Genomic DNA, 17,969 nt, shown 5'->3' with positions numbered 1-17,969 from the left:
AGATCAGAGCTGAGAGTACAGGCTGTTACCCCAGCTGTGATGGGGGCAACACACACACACACACACACATGCACGCACGCACACACACACACACAAACGCACGCACACATACGCGCATGTAGTCATCCACCCACCCACACACACACTCAAACCCACCCACCCACAGACACACCCACCCACACACACACACACATGCACACACACTCACACCCACTCACCCACAGACACACCCACCCACCCACACACACACACATACACACCCACCCACACACACACTTACCAACCCCCTTTCCGTTGAGAGGGGAAACTTTATTACCCCCCCTTGGCTTGGCCACGGACCCATTTACTTAAGTAATTAGGTATTCCACAATTCAATCACATGTTGACATGCCTTGGAGGGGAATTAATACACAAGTGCATCTTCTTCTTCTGGGCTCAAAGTCATAAAATGTCATCTTGGCTCCTCCCCCTAGCCGTGTCATTCTCAGGTCAGCCCTCTGCCAGGGATGTGTTTAAATAAACTAGTCCAGCTGTTTGCTGCGAAAATTCCATTTACACAACCCCCTCCCTTCTCCCTCTCCCTCTCCCCCACCCCCCACCCCCTCCCTCTCCCTCTCCCTCTACTCCTCCTCGCTCTCCGCCCCCCTGCCTCCTCCCCTCTCCTCTCCACTCCCCCCCCACCCCCACCCCCAGCCCTCACCCGTTCTAATCAACACAGTACCTTGTGTTGCAGGACATGTCGGGGTAGGGCTGTGAGGGCGAGCTAATTGCAATTACAACGAGCGCGCCGCGAAGGAATGCTAGCGCGCTGAAACCAGCGTATATACCGCTCGCACCTATTTGCGTGCTCGCTGTAGGCTACGTACGCGCTGTTCAAAAAGAGAGAAGTGTAGCTAACTCAAACGCAAACACCGCGACGTAAAATTAGAACGCTGTTTCGCGTCTGTGTGACTTTTTTTCTGCCCTCGGCCGATCCGCGTCAAAACTCCTCGTCGCCGCTACAGGAAACGACGACGGCTCCTTCGCCGTTTGTTTTTACCCATGATCAAGCGGTCGAGAGCTGTCGAAGGTCGCTGCGCTTTTCAGGATGTGACGGGACCGCGTTCTCACGCGGCGGAACGGCTGCTCTGAGGGCATGAAGTTGTTTTTCCCCGAATCAGATTTCCCACAATGCCGTCAACGACACCGGGAATTTAATATTCTCCCCGTCTTGTTGTGAAACATTACTGCGCCCGGCCAATTTCACTGGCTGTTACTGAGGTGGAGTGAACGCGCTCGTTCTCTTTTTAATCCGCTATGATGGGCCGGCCATTTTGCACACTGTTTGTTCAAGAGTGCGGCAATTATTTCTGAAATGAGAGTATCAATCAGCGAGCACAGATCGGGGGGAGGGAGACAGTGGGAACGCGCTGGGCTGCTGTGTTTGAGCCAAAATGGCCATCTACCCACCACTTCTGATCAGCCCCAGAGAAAACCACCGCCTCTCTCTCTCCCTCTCTCTCTCTCTCCCACTCCCTCTCTCCCTTTCTCTCTCTCTCTCTCTCTCTCTCCATGCCTACTCTTCCCGTCAATGGTGCTTTTACCCTGATGTGCAGATGAGGTCATGATGAAAGACAGGAAATGCACAGTGGGGGCGGGGGGGGGGGTGTGTGTTTGGGGAGGGGAGGGAGGAGGGAGGGGGGCATTGATGCGCTCTCCTCCAGTCGACTGGCTCAATCTCAGCGGCGCTCGGATACGGCTGAGTACCCCTCTCTCCACCAACCACACCCCTCGCAGGTGCTGCGGTCTCCTCGTCTTTTTCCATTTTCTCAGCCCCCCCCCCCTCCCCGGCCCCCCTCCCTCCCCTGTAACTCAATATTTACAGAGTTTTCCCTTTAAAATGTACATAAAGTTCTCCTCTCCTGAAAAAAAAGGAAGCTAAGGAGATGGCTTGGCTGGACCTGCCTGTCTTGTGCAAGTTTGCATGGAAAAGGCTGTTAACTCGGCTTTGCGTGTCCAAACAAAAACGTTCCCTAAGTTTGGAATTCTAAAGAAATCTAATAAACCGCTGTAGTACTGGCTGCAAAAAAAAAGGCATCAGACTTTTTTTTTTTTGGAGCCAAAAAATCTGGAGCAAGCCCCACTTACATCACGTTTATTTTGACTTTGACGCAAAACAAACTGTGGTTCGATTGAGGTTCTGTTGCTGTTTTTCTGGACATAGACCAGCGAGCGATACCTTTTTCAACGAGCTCTGCTGGAGAGGCTATGCTAAACTATACTTCTTCTGTCCCCGGCTCTGTTTCTGATCACATCCTGACAGCGTGAAAATCAGGCCCTATGCATTAGCCAGAGCAACAAGGACTAGCTGCCCCCCGCCCCCCCCCCCAAACCCCAAACCCTGTAGGCACTGCAGGGGGGGGAGGGTTGTACCTGTAACTTTCCCCCGCAGGTCAGCCAACCTAAAGAAAACAACGGAAGAAAAAAGAAATGGGGGGGGGGGGGCACTCTGGGGGTCCCCCGCCCCGTCTCCCGGGGGCAGCATTAAGCGCTGTTGTTGAACAGCGGGTTGCCATTACCTCACCCCCCCCCCCATTCCCCCATCCCCCCCACCAACCCCCACCACTCGACCCCCCCTAACTCTCCTCACCAAACACAGCGAGGTCTTTCCATTAACGAAGCTGTGGAGAGTTCCCCTAAAGTTGAGTTCCCTGAGTGGGGGGCACGGGCGGGGGTGGGGTGGGGGGGGAGGGGGGATGTTGTGGCAGGCTGGAGGGGGACTTGGGGAGAGGACGGGGGGGCACAGTTTAGACAAACGAGCCTGGTTAGCGACCCTGATGCGGGCATGGCCTCGGGGGGGGGGGGGTCAGGGGTCTGACCGCCATCCTGCCCCCCCCCCTCCCCCTCTCCAATGCGACGGCGTGGGCGACGCCCTCTCTGCCCTCTCTTCCTCGGCCCGAGAGGAAACGCATCGAGCAGCGCGAGCTGAAGCCGCGCCGCACTGCAGCAGCTAGCGGTGTCACTTACAAAAATATACGCGTGACTAACGCAGGACAGCGCATCACCCAGATTAGATATCCTCCCGTCCGCCTTTCAAAGGCACGAACCGAAAATAAAACCCACAAAGAGAGACGTTACATTCTGACAAGGTAGATGACAGACAGACAGACATAGATAGATAGACAGATAGACAGATAGATAGATAGATAGATAGATAGATAGATAGATAGATAGATAGATAGATAGATAGATAAACAGACAGGCAGGCAGACAGACAGAGAGACAGACTGACTGACTGACTAACAGACCAACTGACAGACAGACAGACCGACAGACTGACTGACTGATTAACAAGACAGATAGACCTTTGTCTGTCTGTCAGTTTTAGACGGCTTACATTCTTTTCATAAACAATCCACACAGCTGTATTTGCTGAAGTAATGGCGGTAGCAAAGCAGCTTGCTCAAGGGTACAACGGCAGTGCCCCACCTGAGACTCAAACCCGCAGCCCTCTGAGCTGCAAGTCCAATTCCCCGGACTTGCCGTTCTGCTACTCTGCTGAGCAAACTGAAGATTTTGGTTTATTCATGCTGGTTTTCTGCTTTCCTTACTCCTTAAAAACACAGCGCAATGAAAGGCGGAGAGAGAGAGCCAAAGAGAGCAAGAGTGAGAGGGAGGGAGGAGGAAAGAGACAGAGAGAGAGAGTGTGTGTGTATGTATGTATGTACATATATGTGTATATATATATATATATATATATGTATGCGTGTGTATGTGTACATGTATATAATATAATTAATTCAATTCAGTTAACTTAATAGATAAGTATTATGTTCCTATCATTTGTGCTGTTATCGTTGTTGCTGCTTGTCTTCTTTTTTCCTTTTGATTATATATTCTTACTGTAGTTGATTGCTGTTGTTATATTGTGAAAAATATTTGCAGATAAGGGAAACATATTTTAATAAGATCCTAAATTCAACATCCCTAAACAAATTTGCCTCCCTAACAAACGACGAAAAGCTGCGAGTTCTATTAGGAGAAGGAGCGACAGCCTCACTCGCAGCTAGATACGTTTTTGCCTGTCACAGCCTGAGGGACAGTGGGTGAGCATCCGGCAAACATATGTATGTGTGGGTGTATATATACATATGTGTTTGTATGTATATGTGTGCGTATGTATATGTGTGTGTGTGTGTGTGTATGTATGTGCGTATATATATATGTACATGTATGTGTATATATATATGTATATGTGTATATGTATGTATATATATATATATATGTATGTGTGTGTATGTGTGCATGTATATAATATAATTAGTTTAATTCAGTTAATAGATAAGTATTATGTTCCTATCATTTGTGCTGTTATCATTGATGCTGCTTGTCTTCTTTTTCCTTTTGATTATATATTCTTACTTAGTTGATTGCTGTTGTCACTACGCTTTGGCAATATGTATTTTTAAATATGTCATGCCAATAAAGCATTTGAATTTGAATTTGAATTTGAGAGAGAGAGAGAGAGAGAGAGAGAGAGAGAAAGCGTGAGAGAGAGAGAGAGAGAGAGAAAGCGTGAGAGAGAGAGAGAGAGAGAGAGAGAGAGAGAGAGAGAGAGAGAGAGAGAGGCAGAGAGAGAGAGAGAGAGAGAGAGAGAGAGAGAGAGAAAGCGTGAGAGAGAGAGAGAGAGAGAAAGCGTGAGAGAGAGAGAGAGAGAGAGAGAGAGAGAAAGCGTGAGAGAGAGAGAGAGAGAGAGAAAGCGAGAGATAGAGAGAGAGAGATAGAGAGAGAGAGAGAGAGAGAGAGAGAGAGAGAGGAGAGAGAAAGAGAGAGAAAGAGAAAGAGAGAGAAAGAGACAGAGAGAGAGAGAGAGAGAGAGAGAGAGAGAGGCCTGTACTTCTCCACACCGTGCCAGTATTTCACGTTTGGGCAGCAGCGGCTCGTCCAGCCCTCCTCGTCCCCGTGGAGACGGTCCAGGCGGCGAGACATCACTGGGCCAGCCCCCGCCCCCCCCCCCCCCCCCCCCCGCCCCCCCCCCCCCACCCCAGAGAGAGCAGGGTCCCTGCCCACTTCACAAACACAACACTGGACGCTTCCCCAAAGCTCCGCGGACCCATACTAAACCCCCCGGCCCGAATCGCAGGGGAGGGGAGTGGGGAGGGGGGAGGGCAGTTGGTTGGTTGGGGGGTGTGGGGCGTCCCGCTAGCCCGTGACCGGAACGTTCCGCTGCGGGGGCGGGCCAGGCTCGCCCAGCGTGACCTTCAGAAGCTACGCGGGACCGCGCCGTTCCGCACAGGCCCGACAGCCTCTGCCAGCGCTTATTCATCGATTCTCACTCTCACTTTTTATTTATTTATTTATCTATTTATTTTTTTATTTTTTTACATTTGCTCTGCAAGTCCTGCAAGCTCAGTCGTACCTCAAGAACTGGGAAACGACGCTATTGCGGAAAACCCAAAGTCAAAGTCAGTGTAGCCTTACATTTTTAAATTGGTTGCGCTCACGTTGCATTCATAACCATAACTATCTAAATACTATCAAACTAGCAACAAAACGTGATCGAAACTAGGAGTAAATGAAAGCTCGTTACCACGTTATATAAGTGAATGTTTTTATCAGTCTGCAGGGTTTAAGTTCTCTCTCTTGAACTCTAAGGTGTGGTTTCTTGCCATGATGCATTCTGAGGGCGGTCGGGCGTTATATGATTTTCTCACGGGTTACGACGTTGGAATTTCGGACGTCCCCTCTCACACTTAACGAGGTTCAGATCGTGACAACCGGTCGGATGATGGCGTAGACTACACGAGCTCCCGACCAGGTCACATGACGTTGGCGACAGTCGGCGAAGCACAGCGGCCAAAACGTCATACACGGAGACACCTCCTGATTGGTCAACGGGAACTGAAAGGCAAATTCGGGTTTCGCATGACCTCTCACGCCTGACGAATTCAAGCCGACCGTGCCCAAATCTTTTTCGAAATGTCAAAAAGCAAAAAGCGAAGAGCCCGTAAACCAGTCGGATCGGTTCGGAGTGGTGTCTCACACCTTGCGACGTTAAGACGTTAAGACGTTAAGCGTTTTCTTACGATTTGATCCCGATCAGAAAAAAACAATGAAATGCTCGCAACTCGTATAATTCACACCCGTAACCTAGGCTTACTCCTTCCCTGTCACACTCACAAACAGTACCTAACGCACCTCCCACACACACACACATAAACACACAACTCAGGGCTTTTACAGTTGTTGACATAATCTTGGTGGAGATTCAGGTCTGAGCAGGCAGTCGAATTCCAGAAAGGAAAAAAATTGTGTGCAACCTTTCGGGAGTAAAAAAAAAAAAAAAGTAAAAAAATTAAATAAAAATCTGGTAGAAAACTCTGCAAACTCCCACCATTCACAGTAGCAATGACCATGAATGAAGAAATTTATCAATAAGGATAAATGGCGTACGATCATCTGTTTCAGTTCTGCACACAGCGAGCCACCTTCTGGTTCATATTTTGAAGTAAGCAGAAGACGAGAAATGTGACCGCCTCCATTTTTTAACTTCTTTTTTTTTTTTTCTTCGCAGCGCTGTGAAAATAGTCCTTTTGTTTGCATCTCCAGCACCTCGGGCGTTGGGGTGCGTTTTTGTGTGAAACGCAGTTAAAGGCCATAGAGACTCATGCTAAGCCACCTTGACAGAACAGGGCTACAGGGATGGAGCTCGTGGTGGTGGGGGGGGGGGGGGGGGGGGGGGGGGGGGGGGGTGGGGGGGGGGGGGGGGTGAACCGACACTTTGGAACATCACTCCGCACCAGTCGGCACCCCGCCCCTCCAACACCAGTTGAGCAACCCAAAACCCAAAACGCCCCCCCCCCCCCTCCCCCCAACACCCCGACGCCCCGCCCCACCCCCGCTCCAGAGCGCAGCTCGCTGTCCTGAAAAGGCACACCTATTGATTCGCAAAGGCACACCGTGCACGCCGCGCCCCAGCTCTGGAGCCCTGCGGTACGAGGTTCCGCCGACGGCTCGCGTTCGAACGTGGGTCGATAACGCCCGACCCGGACCCGGACCCAGACTCGGACCCAGACCCAGACCCGGACCCGGACCCGGACCCAGACCCAGACCCAGACCCAGACCCGGACCCAGACCCAGACCCAGACCCGGACCCAGACCCAGACCCGGACCCGGACCCAGACCCAGACCCGGACCCGGACCTGGACCTGAACCATGACCCGAGGCTCGCAAGCGCCAGAAAATCCAACCCAAAATTCGCTCTGGAGACGGTGTGCGCGGTCTTGTGTGCCTTACGATGGTAACTCCAAAATGGGCTCCAGCAACTCACAGATTTCAGTCAGTGATCTAAACACAAATGAGTCACTTAGCAGACTCTCTCATCCAAAGCAGCCCATGCATTTTCACCACGGTGGGCAAGAAAAGGTGGGGAAATTCACTAAGGTGGGTAAGAAAAGGTGGGAAAATTCACTAAACCAGGTAAAAAGGAGGTAAATTCAGTATTGCAGGTAATAAAAGTGGTTAAGTTCACTAAGGTGGGTAAGATAAGGTGGGTTTGTCCACATTAGTAGGTAAACATGGCAGGTTCGTCCACTTTTTGGGTGAAGCTGTTGCCCCATTTTCTCCCCGCTGTGCATCCCGTCCCAGAAGACGGCGCGGGGGCGAAACCGAAGCTGCCGTTTCGGCAGGGCCCGGCCCGTCTGAAGCATCCCCCCCCCCTCCCCGTCACCCCCACCCCTCCCCTTCCTGCTTTTAAGGCTTTCATAAAAGCAGCCATATTGACAAAACAATCCATCGCTGATGTTTAAACACCGTCTTTAAGGGCCGTTTATTAAATTCCATCAGGAAAGGAGGAGCGGACGCAGCGCGAAACCCGATGACACCCCCCCCTCCCCCACCTCCATCTTCCAGTCCATCGCCCCCCCCCCTGCCCCCCCCCACTCATTGATTTTAGATCTGCTGTTTATGGACTGCTCTCAGAATGCTTCTTATTGACGGACTCCCCCCCCCCCCCCCCCCCCCCCCCAAGCCCCACCCCGCCCCGAGTCCATCCAAGCATTCCGGTTTTCATTTTCCTTACATCGATGTTGGAGGACGCTTCTCTCCCCCGAAACACCGCTGCCTCTGTACGGCGCTATACTACACGCAAAAATAAATAAATGAATAAATTAATTAATTAAAAAACGCAACACGACTGTTACAGGGAAAGCTGACGCTTCTGCGTGTTATGAAACGCAGGATTCTTGCGTTGGAAAGCCAACAGGCTGTAGTGTGGAAATCGTAATGTATGCATGGCGTGCTGCCCAAGAAAAACAGGGCTGGGGGGGTGTTGGGGGGGTGGAGGAGGTTTAAAAATACATATATTAACTGAAACTTACGACATCTCCGCGCCCGAACTCGCTCGCATTATCTCCGCGACAATGCTTGACTTCACAATCAAAAATAACACATATGAGTTTTCAATCAGCGCAGCCTCCAGTGTGGAGGTGCTCAGAGTTAATCTACCGTGACTCCGTGGAATAACACATACCAGCGCAGGCTGCCAGCACACTCCTCAAACCACACCGTGTTTATGTACTTTGCTGGTAAAGCTTAGCAACTACCCTCGTTTTTTTCATAACAACTGATAAGATAGACGGAATTATGCAATCCTGTGGTTCTTTCATTTGTTTGCTTCTTCACTCTCTTTCTCTCTCCCCCTCCTCCTCCCCCTCCCCCCCCCCCCCCCCCCCAACTTGGCTCTTCGGTCAGTCAGTCAGTCAGCCACAACAGCCTTACAGTATCTTTCCTGTGAATTCCCCTCCACCACCCAATCCCCGCCCCCCCCCACACACACACACACACATATCTTCTCCCTAGTGCCCAGCTGTGTTGAATGCGTTTGTATGTCTGTGCTAGTGCACGTATGCGTGGGTTGAGTGTGCGTGTGTGTGTGCGCGCATGCACACGAGTGTGTGTGTGTATGTGTGTGTGTGTGTGTGTGTGTGTGTGTGTGTGCGTGTGCGCATTTAATATATAAATACACATTTCATGCACTGCCTCATGCTGTGCCCCTGCCAATAATTCATGAGTGATCTGTACACGGCCCGCCCTTCAGCATTTCTATTTCATCTCCCCAGCACTGATTTAGAGAGGCTCCTCATGAAAAATAAATCACCTACATCTGCGTTAACAAGTTTTTGGGCAGAATTGAATTTTTAAGCAGGAGGGCGGAGCAAGTTCCACGGGTTTTGTTATTTGCTTCAATCTATTACGTGTTGTTGTTTTTTTTAAATACAAAAATACATGCACGTACATACAGTAAATGCGGTAGGAACTGCATCCCCGTATGAACTGTTCAAAACACGCTGAAAAAAACAGCTGTTGCAGAGTAATTCCCCGGAATATAAACAGTGTTGTCATGAGACCCGGTAACTTGTAAAGATATTACGCAGTGCAGCTCAGAGCTGTTAATAAATAAAAGTCGTAATCTGTTCTTTAGATTATTTATCCATGTCTCTCTTCTGAAACAAAGTTGGACCTTTCTGCGTGTATGTGACAAACTACATCTGGGGTTGGAGGGGTGGGGGGGGGCGGGGGGAACAAGCTCTTAAAACCAGAGGGGTCAGGTGGTAACCTCGGGAGGGGTTGCCATGGAGACGCCCAATTGTGGGATTCCGACCGAGTGCAACGGCAGGCTTACGAAAACGGCAGACCCCGCCCCCTAACCTCCGCCTCGCCCCTCTCTCGGTTTCACACCTCTCCCTCTCTCTCTCTCTCTCTCTCACTCACTCTCTCTCACTCTACTGCCTTTTGCCCTCTATCTCTCTCTCCACTCTCATATTCTCTCTTTTCCTCTTTCTGTCTCGTCCTGTTGCATTTCTTTCTCCTGCTCACTCTATACCCCTCTCTCTGTCTCCTTCCCTCTCTATCCCCTCTCTCTCTCTCTCTCTGTCTCCTTCCCTCTCTATCCCCTCTCTCTCTCTCTCTCTCTCTCTCCCCCTTCTCTCTCTCTCTCTCTCTGTCTCCTTCCCTCTCTATCCCCCCTCTCTCTCTCTCTCTCTCTCTCTATCCCCCTTCTCTCTCTCTCTCTCTGTCTCCTTCCCTCTCTATCCCCTCTCTCTCTCTCTCTCTCTCTCTCTATCCCCCTTCTCTCTCTCTCTCTTATATGCTCTCTCTTTCACTCAGACACACACACACACACACACACACACAGACGCTCAGAGAGGGCTGAGCAATCCCAGCATGCACGGTTTAGCTGCTAATACCCCTCAGATTAACAACACCCCAGCTCACGCTCAGAGAGCTCTCTCACACCGGCGCCTCTGACTCAGTGCTATCCACGGCTGCACCGCCACCCTTCCACTAAAAAACGCCACGAAAAAGGAAAAGAATAGATAAATAAATAAATAAAGTGGGGAGGAGGGAGGGGGAGGGAGGAGCGGTAATGTGACTTCACACCGCCCCTGCCAAAAATAAAAGCCCCCCACCGAGGCGCTGTCCCAGCAGCAGGAGATCCCACCATTAACAAATTCTCCCGAAAAAAAAAAAACCCGCAAAAAAACCAAGCACGCCGACGTTTGTGCCAAAAGGAACAGCGCGCGAGATAGCGTCGACAGAAATAACGCTTTCTGTGACGAGCGCTAACGCAGCCCCGCCCTCCCGGCCCCCGACGGTCTCTGAGACCGAGACCGGGACCAGGGGCGCGAGCGTTTCCAAAAACGAAGGAGAGCGATATCGCCGTCGAGGGCCCTGCCGGTCTATTTAGGAGCGACGGATCAGGACGTGTAATCAGAGACCTCCGCAATATCAGTCTGTGACTCTTATCGAACGAGACGTTCAATAATTCTGCAAGGGAGGGGTGGGGGGGGGGCTCGACGCTCCTATGTTTACATCGGCAACCGAGAACTACGCTGAAGGGGAACATCAGATTCTCCGTAGGACGTGTTTGGCTAATTAACGTCGATTGGCTAATTAATCAGACTTGCAGGAAATAAGACGGGCCTGCACTCATACCGAGCTCTTCATATCACACAAACCCAGGGGCAAAGGTTCTGAATTTAGGCACAAAACATGAAAGAAAAGAGTGGCCGGTGGTCACAGATTTAAGGCAAAGCCTCTCGAACCTTCCGTTGTAGGGGGCTGAGGGCCATTCAAGGGGCGACCGAAGGGTTTGGGGACGTTAAATAGACGGGGACTTCTCAGTTGTACAAATAAAACTTGTGCCCTGCGTCGATGGAAAAATTCTCCAGGCGATATCCCCGCTGGATTAATTGATTTCAGGGGAGACGAGCGGTAAGTGGGAGAGGGACTTCGCTGTGTGTGCGCGTGTGGGAGAGGCACTATTAATTCAAATCATTAGCTGCCGAGTTGCCAGAGGGCAGAGCATTGATTGCGTGTAAACAAGAAGAAGAAGAAAAAAAAAGTTGAAGGAGCTTACCAGTTGTTCACTTGTAGTATGGTGAGCCCGGTGTCTTGTGCCAACTGCTTCTTCTGTTCTTCTGAGGGGTAAGGATGCTGCAGGAGGAACAACGAAAAAAAAAAAAAGACAAAACGTAAATACGTCAATTAAATAACAATTTTTTTTCGTTAATAAACGCTCTGATTTTTTTCCGCAAGAGAGGAGGTGGAAAAACAAGGCTGGCGCGCGCGGGCGCCCGAAGTCTCAGAGCACCCGTTAATTAGAGCGAAAGAAGGCGAGGTGCGTCTCTTCCCTTAGACTCATTAGCGGGGATATGAAGCGGCGTAATTAACGGCAGCAAAAAGGCGAGCCAATTATACAGGTAAGCGGCGCGCGGAAACGGCTACGTTAATTAGCGTGCCGCGCGGCGCGGCGCTCCTCTCGCCACGGCACCGGGAGCAGCCGCCGACTCGCCGCGGTTCGGCTGGCGACGCGCGAGGCGTATTCCGCGTAACCTCGCCTCTCGGTGTTTAAATGGCAGATCCACTCCGGGCTAAAGACGGCTTTTAAACACTAAATTTGTTCTGGCGGCCGACGTGACCCGGCCTTGTGTATTTTACGGCGCAGAGACTCTACAGTACCCGTCTGGGCACACAGTAAAATTTTCACTGTTAATTCGAACCGGTTATATTAGTCTGAACCAGATCAAACCCACTCTATCAGGGTAAAACGTGCTCTTTAAGCAGTCCAATTAACATAGAAAATCTTACTGTGGAAAACTGCACTGGGGGTGGAGTTGGGGGGTTGGGGAATCACGTTTTTTTTCCCCTCAGATTTGCTGTGGACCCAGCGTAGGATTCTCACCACTGCTCGCAAACGTCCAGCGGGACTGGCGAAGACAGCGCCGCAAAGATGGCGAAGGGGGCGAGTCATCATTTAGAAGTATGCTAGACCACGGCCCCCTTTTCTTCTTACGAAAACATCGGCGCCTTTACCGAATCGAATTTATCGAATGATTTTTGCGAAGAACCGCAAAAGAGGAGCGCTCTTCATCGGTCTTTCTCCTGTGATTTTTGGTAATTGAAACAAAACTAGGCTAATTTCACACAGACGTTAACTGTCGCGGCTTCACACAGACGCCAGGCTCCTCCATCATCATCCATAGCCTGTCTACCCAGGGTGCAACAGCAAAACAGCAGCAATGAATTCTGCGTGGTAGGGGAGAGAGGGGGCATAGGGGGAGTGGGGGGGTGGGGGGGTAGAAATGACTGCTCTGAAATTTGGGAAAATAAGAAATCCTGGGGAGTGGTTTATTTAGGGTCATCTGACCCCACAGCTCGACGCTCTGTCGCTTGGCTCGGAGCGCCTCGGAAACAAAATATAATCGCTCCAATCACATGAACGCCATGACTGCATGCAATTAGGCTTCTCGTCTCCTCCTTTCATGTCTCGAGAGAGAGAGAGAGAGAGAGCGAGAGAGAGAGAGAGAGAGCGAGAGGGAGAGAGGGAGAGAGGGAGGGGGAGAGAGAGAGAGAGGGAGAGAGGGAGAGGGAGAGAGAGAGAGAGAGAGAGAGCGAGAGAGATAAAAAATAATAATAACATGCGGCTCCAAATTTGCCCGGCGTCGAGATTGAAAGAGCTGAACTCTTGAGCGGAGGACACAGGGCTCTTCTCCGCGCTCTAAAAATACCCCGAAAAGTAAATATAAACACGGCGGGGACAATGAGAAAGGCAAGAGCCTCATGACCGGGGGAACGGCTCGCCACGCCAGGGGCGGCGCGACTGCACAGACGGGGCTCTGTTCTGAGGCCACTGTCAAGGCGTCTCGCTGTCCTGAGCGGAGCCGCTCGGAGCCAACATGGCCGACAGAGGTCAAAACGGCACGCTCTCCCTGGCCTGGGTGCTGGAGCGCGGAGCCAAAATGGCCGCCCTAAAGCTGCCACGACACGCACAGAAAGTGCATTCTCGCTGTAAAGGCCAGTGGCGAGCAGAGCCAACATGGACGACTGTGGACTTCGACCTTCTCGATGCGCTGGTGACCCGCAGAGCCACTGAGCAAACATGGCCGCCTTCCCACCCGATTGTTCGCTCTCCTCCACCGGAGGCGATTACCCAAGACCTCCTTCTTCTCTTTCAACCATTCCTGACGCAGCAAAACCTCCGTGCACCAACGCACGGCAGGTAGATAATCGGTATCAGCTCAAGGAATCCCAAACGAGCGCCATAAATAGCAACGGTGACGGCGAGGGCCCCGCCCACTCCCCCCACTCCCCACGCCTTGTTTGCGCTGCAACCCGTTTCTCCGCGCCGACAAAGCCCGTTGCTACTCAAACAGTCAACGGACGCTGCGTCGCCAGTAGAGCACACATCATCACAACTATCTCATCCCCTGCCGCGGGGGCCAGCCGACTTCCAGCCTTTCCATTCGCCGCAGTCATTCGTGGCTCGGTAAGACGCAGGCGGTATTTAAACAGTACGCGTTTGGGAACATAAAGGGGGTGTAAGGGGGGGTTCAGGGAGGCCCTGGGCCAGCCCTGGTCGGGACACCAGTATCTCAGCGCTCTGAGAGGAGGAGTTGGGAAGGGAGGTCAGCGGGGGGGGGGGGGGGGAGCAAGGACACCCCAAAACTGAGATGACAGTGGAAAACCCCAGGACGTTTGCCTGGGAAACGGGATTAAAAACTACTCAAATAATAACAGAAATGAAACCAGCGGTTAGGCTGGGGATAGAGCCCGACAGAGGCCTGCTTCCATAACCCCCAGAGAGAGCTCTCCCAGACAGCCCGAGAGGGTGCGCCCCCCCCCCCCCCCCCCCCCCCCCAGGCACACACCGACGGCACTTTTATCTTCACCCATAATTAGCGAGGCGCTAAACTTCGGCAGACGTCCTCCCCTTCCGCGCCCGACACTCCCCCCCTCCACGCTCAGACCTCCCCGCCGGGGGGGGACATACCCTTGTGTTTTGTTTCCATGGCGATTCCTAGGTAACTACACCTGTGAGCGGGGGGGGGGGGAGGAGGGGGCGGGGGGGTCTTTAGAGTCCTGATTCCCCTCCACTCCAGCGATAACCTGACGCGAGGGCCCTCCCCTTTACAGACTGCGCCGCGCTCACAGAACGCTCTGTCACATTCAGACGCGCTCCAAACTGGTGTGACTGAACCTGAAAATGGCAGGGATTTTTTAAAACTCCTTTCAGTGGATTTTAGGGAGTCTTTGCACAGAGCCATGTTTATTGTCTGTGTGTTGTATTTGCTATGTATTCTGTGAAGAGCAGCCAAAAATATAGGATTTAATTGAACTGGTTTATTATGACAAATCAAACCTGAAACTGTACCTGACAACATTATTCTGCACTTCAGTATATCTTGCCTGATTTCAAATCAATGTAATGAAAAAAATATATCAATATCCATATAACACAATGATATTTTTTTTAAATACCCCCAAAAAAGCTTTTGTCTGAGAGCATAATTATATTTAAAATCGTATTGACAGTTACAGCAGAAGTGAGAAGCATTTTCTCAGGCTCTGATTATGTTTCGCCAAAAAGAAGAAAAAAAAAAAGAAAAACATCTGAAAGGCGCAGATGGAAAATGTCTGCCTCCCCCTCCCCCCCCCCCCCCCTCCCCCCACCTCTAATGATACGTCTTATCCAAATGTAATATATCCGTCATCAGAGTTTCCACCCCAGTCTTTGTGTATTCCTGGAGTTTGTCACAGGAGACCTGTGTTGCTTCTTGTGTGTGTGTAAAAGAGAGAAAGTGTGTGTGTGAGAGAGAGAGAGACAGACAGACAGACAGAGTGTGCATCTATGTATGTGTGTCTGTGTGTGTGTGAGAGAGAGAGTGAGAGATATGAGAGAATGAGAGAGTGAGAGTGAGAGCGAAGGTGTGAGAGATAGAGTGAGAGACAGAGAGTGTGAGAGAGAGCACCAGCATCATTCCCCTCCCTTCTCCCTTCTCCCTGAGCCCCTGTCCTGGACCACACTGCAGAGTGGGAACCTGAGGCCGGTAGCTCTGGCAGAGATAAGAGCACAGCCTCCTCTCCCCCAGTCTATCCCAGCAGCCCTCACTGCACACAGCCTCCTCTCCCCCAGTCTATCCCAGCAGCCCTCAGTGCACACAGCCTCCTCTCCCCCAGTCTATCCCAGCAGCCCTCAGTGCACACAGCTCCACCCCGACAGGCCCGTCCTGGGCCCAGGAGAGCACACAGGAGGGTGACAACACGTGGGCCTCACCCCAGCCCAAAGGCACTCCCCCCCCAGCCCAGAGGCAGCCAACCCCCCCCCCCCCCCAAGTCCAAAGGCACTCCCCCCCCAGCCCAGCAGCAGCCCCCCCCCCCCCCCCCAGGCCGTGCGGAGTACTCGCACCGAGCCGTGTTTCGGGGAGGTGGGGCAGGGCGGGTGGAGGGGGGGGGGGCGTGTTTCCATATGCTCGGCCGATTTGAATGGAACAGCAATTACTCCCTCATCTTCAAATTCTGTGGCATCGGTGAACATCCACCCATGTAGGGGGGGGGCGGGGGGGGGCGGGGGGGGGGGGGGGGGATGCAAATGCCCCTCCCGAGGTGACAGGGCGGTTTAACTCGTCGAGTTTAGCGTCGAGTCAGTGCCCAGCATGCAAAGCAGCACAAGGCCGGCCCCTGACTGCGTGAGCACGATCGCTCAGGCTCCTGTCAGCGCTACTTTATCTGCTTTACATCGCATTACGATCAGGACCCGCAGCGGCCCGCAGGAGCCAGTTGTGTTATTTCAGACGCGACGGCTTAGCCGAGGCGCGGCGCAGATCCGTCGCCAGTAGGTGTAAACCTTCCACTGGTTCCGTCTCTTCTGAATCAGAGAACGCAAGCAGAAAAGTGGTATTGCCAAGACGCCAAGACGACTTTTGGTGTTCCGATCCGGACGCGCAGTGGAAGCGGTTTCCACAGCGATTATTCGCATTACGTGTACGCGTTAGGGTGGCTCTGGAGGGGTGGGGTGGGGTGGACGGGCGGGGGGGGGGGGTGCGTGGCTCTGGGTGGGAAGAGGGCCTGGAGAAGGCCTGGCCACATCTCTTATCACACTAGCCCCGGGCCGCTGCAATCGACCGAGTGAGGACACCCTTTTTATCCCTCCGCCCCCTGCAAACCCCCTTCCGAAAAACCTCCATATGGGACCCCTCTGTGACCGAGCCCCTCCGCCACAGAGGCAGCCGGGGACTTTCCCTTAAAAAAAAAAAAAAAAAATTGCCTAAATCTTTGTGTCCGTGTCCCACTTAACTACTTAATTACAATTTCTCATACCCCTCCCTCCCCACCCCCCTCCATTATCACTGCAGGGTTTAGTGTTATTATAATTTTCTATTTAAAGGACCCCCTTTTTCCTCCATATCCAGAGTGGTTCTGATTAAAGTGGCCTTCCACACTAGATTAACTCAATAAAAATGAGCGCGTGCAGAAAAAACGAAAAAAAGAGAAAAAAAGAAACATCGTTCGCTTTCATTCACGGCGGAAATCAACGGGGGGGGGGGGGTGTGCGGATTACGCGGGACACGCAGATTAGAGGGCCTAGCCGCTCCATTATCCGGGAGATAGCGTAATTAAATACAATCGGGGAGCGCGTACGCGTACAGTGCGCGTCCGATGGCGGTCGCCTGCCCGCCCGCCGCCCGCTCGCGTTTTTATAGGGCGACTGTCAGCCGACGGGGGTCCGACACGATTCGCCGAGGGATTCCGGAATGTTCGCTTTCCCCCCCACCCCCCCCCCCGCGCTCGGGGACGGGAGGCGAACGGGGACAGCGGGAATCCCGAGGCTCATAGTTAATCCATCCCCCCCCCAACTCCCGCTCCCCGCCCACCAACCGCCCCCACCCCGACCCTCTCCTCCCAGATAAGGAATTCCGAACGGGAGATAGCGCTCGCAATGCCATTCCTTATGAGGACTCGGAAACTCGCGGGAAAAGGGCGTGTCCCTCACACGGTCGTGCGTGTGCACGTGCGTGTGTTGGCGTGCACGTGCACGTTCACCTCTGGTTAAATCCACACAGGCAACCCTGAGACTCCCGAGGAACTCTCCCATGGCCTCCATTCGGGACCTATTTCGGCTGACATCTGAGTATCGCCCCCACCCCCTCCCCCGCCCTCTACCTCCCCCCCTCCAGCTCATCATCTCTCCCCCAACCTTTCCTGTCGTCCCCCACCATGTAAAAATCGATCTTTTTTTCGGTACGGCTCTTAAATAAACGCGATTAGAATTGAAGTTTGCCGTCCCCTTGCTACTCCTTCGCGTCTACGGCCAACGCGGACGAAGCTCCCAGCCTGCCTTGCCCACGTAGCCCCGCCCTCCAAACGGAGCTCGGTATCGCCAAGGGGGAGGAAAACATTCGGATAAAAACACGTCGTCCCGCAGCGCAAACGGCCGCCTAAAAAATGGGGGCACCTACACAAACAAGATAACGTTATCTACCCCATTAGCACCCTTTATAGTGTCCACTGCAGAGATATCAGCCATTCCAAATTCCTCGGTGTGTATTTATTCCATGAAAGCCTGCTTCAGGAAATAGAAAGTAGAAATAAACAGATCAAGTGAACAATAAAAACTACCTTTTGTAACCGGAGTGCCTATGTTCCAGACC

General features: G+C 52.3%; 1 protein-coding gene across 2 annotated transcripts in view; it reads right to left on the bottom strand.

The window, feature by feature from the left end:
- meis1a (Meis homeobox 1 a) overlaps positions 1–17,969 on the bottom strand; it is a 78,357-nt gene that overhangs the window by 10,154 nt on the left and 50,234 nt on the right. For both annotated transcript variants that reach the window (XM_035405789.1, XM_035405791.1), the window contains exon 9: positions 11,399–11,475. In XM_035405789.1, the coding sequence (XP_035261680.1) occupies positions 11,399–11,475 (77 nt within the window). The remainder of the gene's footprint in view (positions 1–11,398; positions 11,476–17,969) is intronic.

The sequence above is a fragment of the Anguilla anguilla genome, chromosome 2 (assembly GCF_013347855.1).
Source record: "Anguilla anguilla isolate fAngAng1 chromosome 2, fAngAng1.pri, whole genome shotgun sequence".
Taxonomy (NCBI): domain Eukaryota; kingdom Metazoa; phylum Chordata; class Actinopteri; order Anguilliformes; family Anguillidae; genus Anguilla; species Anguilla anguilla.
This window is presented reverse-complemented; position numbering and strand designations above follow the sequence as displayed.